At 33.7% G+C, this 8,785-nt stretch overlaps 1 protein-coding gene across 1 annotated transcript; it reads left to right on the top strand.

The window, feature by feature from the left end:
* The first annotated feature begins 4,087 nt into the window (after window positions 1-4,087).
* On the top strand, window positions 4,088-6,573 carry LOC127851480 (neuronal acetylcholine receptor subunit alpha-6-like). The gene has a single exon (XM_052385286.1). It carries the CDS (start codon window positions 4,428-4,430, stop codon window positions 5,745-5,747), a length of 1,320 nt encoding a protein of 439 aa, XP_052241246.1. The 5' UTR covers window positions 4,088-4,427; the 3' UTR covers window positions 5,748-6,573.
* Window positions 6,574-8,785: the final 2,212 nt, after the last annotated feature.

Below are 8,785 nucleotides of genomic sequence, written 5' to 3' on the forward strand. Positions count from 1 at the left end.
CAAAATCTGTGAAAAGGCCGCTTTAAGAGATGAAACGCATATAATGTGTAAAAATAATTATAACAACGATTTGTACCACAATACCGAACTATTGATAAATGTTCCGGAAAAGAAGTGAGAAAGAAGTCCCTGATCTTCTTAAGCATACAAAAGGGGCATATAAAACATCACCAGTAGTAGTAACCGCATACGAGTCGTGTCATCCGACAGTGGGTCTCATGCTCCATGCGACAATTGTTGCTCTATAGCAATCAGTGAATTCGCGAAATAAAACCGAGGTCATTATAGATTTAAATGGGATTTGAACACCTCAAAGCTCACGCCTATTACAACATTAGGCACACTATCAGACATGTTTCTTAATGACTTCACTTACAAAAAGATAAAATATTGAAAATTTAATATACATGTGTATCACGGATGTCGCATTGGAGCGTGAAATGATAAAAAGCATGGTTGGAGAACTAACTTTCCGGAAATTCAATCAATGTCCAAACGATTATTATATATAATGGTCACTGTGTATGCAAACATTCAGGTTGATATATATCTGTCAATTGATACATTGTTAGTCGATCATGTCAACATCACCGTCATATGATTGCTTTTATTTTTTCAAAGTAAACATGTGTAAAAGATGGTCTAATTCATTAAATAATGATTACCTTCCCGGGCAATAATTGAACGAACGGTTAATTGTTTGCTCTTCTATCACTTATGAATATTGATTGATGATCTGAATTCATATATTTTTTTCTTTGAAATCCTGCTACCTTGATCAAACGCAAAACTATAGTGTAGTGGACAGAACATAACACATCGTTTATTTCACCCAAGTATATACAATATACAATAAGGGCAATATAACAAATCGAGAGTAAATTAGACGTTATCAGTGTGAGGTACTGAAAAACCAGCTAATCGTTAGAGGACCATTGTGTTTGAGAAGAATCTTATAATAGTTTCAAAATTCTAATTAATGGCATAATTATTAATAAATCAATGTAGATAAACATCCATTTAATAACTTTACCCATATAAAGTAAATATGATAAACTGTTATTTGTCAAACAGTATTTACTCTGTTAAATTATTATTAATTAAACTGTTCTGTTACCATTTGAGCTACATTTAGGCCGGAAAGTATAATTTAATGATGAATACAATTGACTGGGTTTATGACTGCCAACGAGGCCCTATAAACAAGGTCAGAGACTTAAAAAATTTACCAGTCTGTTGACAGACTACTACCACACGTACCTACTGTTATATCATCTTAATATCAGGACTTAAAAGTAGTACCCCTGTATTTATTTACCAATTCTTTCATCACGAATTTACCATTGCTGAATATATTGAGATTATACAATATATTTATTCCAACAATTTTTTACCTTTGCTGTTCCCTTTGCTAATTATCACTGCTTTGATCCCTATCTTATAACGAGGGCTGATTCTTTTGCTCAATATTGCAGACTTGTGTTGTTTAGTTCTATGACGGAAATCAATTGCTTATTGTATGGCATATCTACGAGCGTATATTTCTGATGATCATTTCTTACATTCTTATATTTCTTGTAATTGATGATACGACCGATGATTATTTGCATAACTAATTACCATTATTGATTAGTCTTAGCATCATTTACGTTAGGGCTTCTATCGTACCAGGCTTCTATCGTACCAGGCTTCTATCGTACCAGTAATTATGTACACTGAAGTAGGCGTCCGCAATGTACACAATGGTTGCCGCATGCAGGTGATAAAACCCACGTACATGAATGTCGTTAATACATTAAATTGTATATAGAAATGTTGAAAATCACAAAATCACAATATATTAAAGCAATTATTACCAAAAAAGCATTGTATTTGTATGATGATTAGACATACTTGTCTTTGCGATTTTGGCTTTGTCCAACTTGTTTAACCTGACTTTAAAGAGTTTGCATATTGCCTCTAAACAACAAAAATACGAATACGATCATGTGAAGAACTTAACTATAAACATTGGTTGCATTTATTACGAACGCATGCTATGAGTTAAATCATTGATTCATTGAAGTATCGTTTCTTGGGCATATTTTGCACAAGGTGACTTAAACAATTAATTCGTTATACTCCAAAACTATATTAGAACAACCGTGATGCACATCCCAAAGTATCACTAGGCTATTGTTTTACAAACCAATATTCTGAAAAATAGTCTATATGTACGTCCGAATGACCGTCTTATATTTTTATATATGAAGTAGAGTGGAAGATTTTCATAAAAATTCATACAGATGATTGATAGGTATTTTAGTATTTTACATTTTTTTGGACACAATATGTTTTAACACAGTAAAAAAATGGCCAGCTAGGTGGCGGTCATCTTGATTCAATTTATAATGTTGATAGACACGAACAAATTTTAGTGTTCGACACAATATTTTCTTCTTTCTAAATAGGTAATAAGGTCGACACATAAGCAACGATTCAGCAATTGCTCGGCTGGAATGCATTTCGATTAATGATACAATTTAATTGACCATGTTAATTTTATTAATGAATTATTACATTTACTTGTTTTTGTGTCTTGATTGTTGCAATGTGGAACGATTTTTTATTATTAATGTATAGTTTTTGTTAAAGATGGACCCGTGTACATTCAACGTCAATCTAAGCTCAAGAGAATACAAAAAGGCAATAACAGCCGACATGTTTTAAAACCAAATATGGTGGCATAATCGACATACATGTTCATGTATATGACTACTCTACCAAAACGATTATAATGATTTTATGGTTATTTAAATTTTGTAAATATGTTGGTTTAGTATCGATAGTAGATTCATGTATGCATGTATTTTTTTATTGGAAGCACCATTACTGTTGCAATTGCCTACTGGTGGCCGTCTTGTTTTGCTCTTGATTTACTCCTGACAATTTGTCTAAGTGAACTTCGGTAAATGTGCATCGTTTGTCACATTTCATCTTTATTTGAAGAAACATCGCGATAATCCATTTCCAGTTGTAATGCTTTTTCTTGTCTACATGATTATAAAATTACTTGGCACGCACTATATCATAGGCTATACTAGTATGTAACGACGTTTTGTATGCAAGAATCAGATGGCGTCCCCTCATGTGTTTTCATCTAAGGTCAAACTACTCATTGCCAAACCTCTACATCGTTCTTATTACTGAATGAGACTTGATAAATCGCCTACTGTGATTTTTCTTAAATTGCTTTTTATCGCATTCATCTCTGCATTAAACAAACAATCTAATTGAGTTAGGTATTTCGTAAAGCCCAACTTTTGTAATTGATTTTGCCGTTGCATTTGTTTATTCAGTAAACATTCAAAGAAATTGCGATAGTTATTTCGTAACGCAAATGTTGTGTTCCAAGTATGAAATATGAGACAATAATTTAGTCCAAGTCAATATAAAATTCATATCTCTGGCGTTCTCTAAATTCGAAGCATTAAACCGAGCATTAGGTTTCTTTTTTTAAAAATAATAAACCATTAAAAATATATTTCCCTATTAATTCTCTCGTGTGCAAGCTTTTAAAAGAGTTCATTCAGGACAGGTCTTCTATTAATTATTTTAATTATCTTTTTCCTTTCACGAATAATTGATGAAGTCAATATCAATCAAAACCGCAAACATATTTGATATGAAACCTTTCATAATGAAACAAAACACTAATTATTGTAGCATTCAGAAACGGATATTTACGAAGCTTCACTTCAGGGTTATACGACTCCCACTTGTAGGGGATAGCGCTGTTTCTATACAAATTTGCAAATTATGTTTGATCGTCCATAACCATTAATTATTTTGAACTGGATTTTGTCCTCAGTGCGACGTCATTCATCTGAGTATTTACGAACCGTCCAACACGCAGAGTTCTTGTTGAGTTTTGTTTGTTTCCCAAAAGTAAATAGCGGTCTGAAATGTTTTGCGACTGAATCGATAAGATATTCATTAACGCTCTTATGAAATAACAAACCTTTCAAGTAATCAATAACAATCGTTATCCGCGATATCCTTAAATACGCGCGTGGCGATAATTTCAAAACACCACAGACACAAGACATTCACATACTCACGTGACTTCCAAAAACTGTATTTAACATTTGAGTTGTATTTGAATAATGTTTTCAAAATACTTATGCTAGTGGTATGTTACATGCATCGAGTATAAACTGATCGGCTGGTTTTTGAAAAGTTATTGTCAAATAAACGGACATATGAGAAAAATTAGTAATAAGATTATAGTAATTAGTAATTATCAAAAATGTATTACAACACACGTTTTCTAATGTGAGAAATGACTTTATTAACAGAATGTTTTAACGTTGCTTAAAACTTTCACCAGCAAAACTTAATTAAAGCACGCGGTCTATGTACTGAAAATATTATCATATAACATCAGAATGATGAGAAAAATAGGTATTGCTGCGATTATATTTGATACATTTATGTGCTGTGTTACCGGTGCGAGTTTAAATGACACAAAGACTGTTACCGGTGCGAGTTTAAATGACACAAAGACTTTGCTACGGGACTTGCTTAACAGTTACAACAAAAACGTGCGACCTGTACACAATCAGAGTGAAATTGTCAACGTCACTGTTCAGCTATACGTCAAGTCAATTCAGGAGTTCAATGAAGTCAGCGAAGTGTTCTCCGTTGTGGCTGGTTTTGCAATAAAGTGGAAGGATGAAAGTATGAAATGGAACCCAGCGAATTACGGAGGTGCGTATCAAATGTTGACTTCCTATGATGACGTGTGGGTGCCAGAACTTATCCTGACGTCGCCGTCAGACGACGTCGAGAGCCTTGGGGCGGCATGGAATCGCATTAGGTATTATGCCGATGGAACCGCTGTTTGGATCCCTGTGAAGCTGGTGAAGTCCACGTGCACCGTCGACGTCGAAATCTACCCGTTTGATACACAGACGTGCACGCTCTCATATAGTGCTATGGGGTACGAGCTTGGTGAAGTATCCATACTACCAGAGACGGAAGAAGTTGACATTACGTTATTTTCTGAGCACCCTATGTGGGACCTGGTCGATACCACAGCCACGTCCGAATCGTTTGGGTATAGTTCGCAAGTGAGTTTTAGTTTCAAACTCAAGAGAAGACCGGCATATGTCTTTGTGAATGTGGTATTACCTATTCTGTTCCTGAGCGTCCTGAATCTGTTGGTGTTCCTTTTGGTGCCGGAGTCCGGCGAGCGGGTTTCATACTGTATTACCGTTCTCCTTTCTATCGCGGTCTTCATGACCATAGTAAGCGCTATGTTACCCAGGACCTCGAAACCCGTTCCGATCGTTTCTTACAAACTTATTGTAGATATGGTTATTAGTGCGGTGATTACTGTTGTGGCCATTCTTAACCTTCGTATCTACAGCAAGGATCCAGAAATTCCCGTTCCAAAATGGCTTATTGGTATTTACCGGTTTTGGACATGCGCCGTTTTTCGAAAGCGAAAAACAGAACCATTGGGAATGAGAAAGTTATTTAGGAAAACATCAAAAGCGACCAGAATACAAACGGTGAAAACTATCTCTGAAGCTGAAAATGAGAATGATATTAAGAGACGACTGTCAGAATTAATTGATGAAGAACAGATTACGTGGAAGAAACTAAGCTACATGGTCGACGGGGTTGCTTTCTGTTTGTTTGGTCTTGCAACACTTTGCAGTTTCGCTGTTTTCCTTGCTATTGTTACAAGTCGCGGCAATTAAACAACAACATATTGCAGACCTGTGTTAACGTGGTTATATAATAAGTATTTAAGAAGCAGCAAATGCTTGTGATTATTCCTCACGAAGGTTCATGGCAATTTATTAATCTGGCAACATTGTTAATGACTATATTACTTTGAAAAGAGAGTATGTTTTTAAATTTCACTAAATTTGGCCAGTTTGATCGAAGACAATATTTTGTTTGGACATCTTTATAGATTGAGCAAGTAAGAAAGAAGTGATAATCGGAGTCAACAGCGTTTGCATTACATAGTCTACATGTGCGTTGATCTCTTGGTTTGTTATTATATCTACCAGTCTCTATATCCAATTTATGGGCGCTAAGTCTAACTCTTGATAAATGATGTGTGTGATTTTTCCTATTGATGTTGTCTAAATATTTTTTCATACGCGAATTCAGTCTTAGACATTCTATAGTATTCTAGTTTCGGTAGGTTATAAATTGTATCGTGCATCTTTTGAATACGTTGGTCTTTTTATCATTAGACTAATTAAAGTTATTGAATACAAATCGTGTCCTAGATGTGCTTATTGTTGTTTTTTGTTTGTTTTGTTTTTAACAAATTCACAACACAGAGATGAGTTATTGATATTATTATTCCTAATTAATTATTTGCTGAAATTAAATTGTTCGTTACAAAAAGTGCCCATAAGAGATTCAGGATTTTGTTTTATTTTAACCCAATAGCTAAGTGTCCGTTGTTTTACATATAGTAGAAAGTGGAACTCTGCCTAGTTCGCCTAAGAGAGCGGCACACCAAGAATAGTTTTACAAAATTTAAAATGAAGTTTGTGAACTTCATCAATATTGTAATTTCCCAATATTTCAGATGCAAATAAAATAATTGACAGCACTAGAGAACGTTTTGTTGTTGAATTTAGCTTCACTTTGCTATAAATTGACAATAAATGTTTGTAAGCTGTTAAGGCGTGTTCATTATTAAGTAGTGTAGCTTTAAGCCTAAGAAGCAAAATTCATCATTAATTTTAATAGACTATTGGTTAGTAGTCCATATAAATGTACAATTGCTTTTCCTTTCTTCGAATATAGAAATTTTAGTTTTGTGTATAATTTTGAATCCCCATTTACATGGGTATTGACGAATAGAATTATAGGTTATCAGAATGATGCAATGTCATCTGCAAATAGCAACATAAATATTGATAATTAACGTAAATCTTTTCAGCTAAACTATAAATATCAATACAAGCATGTACGTCATTTAGAAAGAAAATAAATAATAAATGTGATAATGACTCACCCTGTTTCACTCTTAACGTGACACAAAAAAGCTCTGAGTAAAACTTCTTTATAAAAAAATTAACACATGATTTAACATCCTGATATATTGACTTGATCATCTTTATTATTTTAGAACTTATTCCTGCCTGTACTAATTTAATCCATAAAGCATCGAGTATAACAGTATCAAATGCATTCTCATAATCAATAAAAGCACACTAAAGTTTTGCTTTGGTATTAATAATGTTCTGGATTGAAGTGTGCAGAGTAAAAATGCAATCAATAGTACAACGAGTATCTCTAAATCTGAATTGCAATGTATTAAATATCTATTCTCGCGCCAAAAAAAATGGATTTCGCAATGTAAGGCCAAAATAAAGTCTTGGTTCAGGGAACCCGACCGACATTTTTTTTGTCCCCGACCCTAACGACTTTTTTGGGCCGCGGAAAAAAAATCCGATGGCGATGTTTTTCGCCGGTACGGTACGGTACGAGTTTTACCTACAGGGCATTGTTTGGTTTCATTGACATTATTCTATTAAATAATGCTTTATTCCAAAAGCTTTAATTTTCAAAGAATATTAATGTGTACAATAATTTACAGATAAAGACAAAAGTTTTTTTCTGTTACAAAATCCGCATCCGAATTTTATGTCCGAAATTTACGCAACTGCGGACAGCGTCTGAATTGTTCAGAACTGATATTTTTGTTAATGTTTTGTTTCGTTGACATTTATTCTAGTAAAAAAATGCTTTAATCAAAATGCAGTCATAAGTTTTCAAAGAATATTTCTTTGTTCATTAATTTACAGATAGACAAAAGTTTTTGTTACAAAATCCGCATCCGAATTTTATGTCCGAAATTTACGCAACTCCGGAAAGCGTGTGAATCGTTCATTATTACAGAGGGTGGTTAAAAGGCAATGGCATAAAGAGCTAGGAATGATGAAATGATGAATAATATCAGTGTTCTCTGGAAGCACCGGCAGCCTGCGATTTCACCGGTTACATTCTATCTAGACGCCGATTACTTTCACAAAAAATATCAATTGAAATGGTGCAAATACACCAGTTTTATTGCTTAATTGCCGGCTACTTTGAAAATATAACTGAAAATGGAACACCGATAATATACAACACCTAAACACCACATGTGCAATGTTAATCATTTGGTCAGTGTTTAAACAATCATGGGTGCATTAACCGACTCTTTTTCACCCTGAAATTAGTCGACTGGTAAAAAAACAAACCACCTATCCTCCTACATTTGTCTGGCCATGTTCCCTGAGCAAAGAATTTTTTTTTTTGGCCTTATAGAAAATAAATTAGCTATAACATTTATTAATGTAATACCTTCATAGTTAGATGCAACATATTTATCTCCTTTTTTGAAAATATGGAAAATACTGGAAAGTAGTGCCATTTCTCCATGTTTCAGAATAAATTCCTTTTTCAAATATACATATATATGTAATTATTTTTTTAACTTAATATGGAGAAATAAACTATTTGCAGTCAATAAAGAAGTCTGCAACTTGTTTAGACATATCGGCGCCTTTTTTCCTTTTTAGCTTTGAAATTATTTTATGTATTTCTAGTACTGTTAAATGGCGATCTAATTCCCCAATATGAATTGTTTCATTTCTTGATGCGTATTCATCAGCATTGAGCGAACTGTGATGAGGTGTGTTAGATAAATGCTTAAAATGATCTATTAAATCATCAATATTAACGTCATAAAAGACCATGATCATACCAAGAACAAATACGTAGC

Source organism: Dreissena polymorpha, chromosome 11 (assembly GCF_020536995.1).
Source record: "Dreissena polymorpha isolate Duluth1 chromosome 11, UMN_Dpol_1.0, whole genome shotgun sequence".
Lineage (NCBI taxonomy): Eukaryota > Metazoa > Mollusca > Bivalvia > Myida > Dreissenidae > Dreissena > Dreissena polymorpha.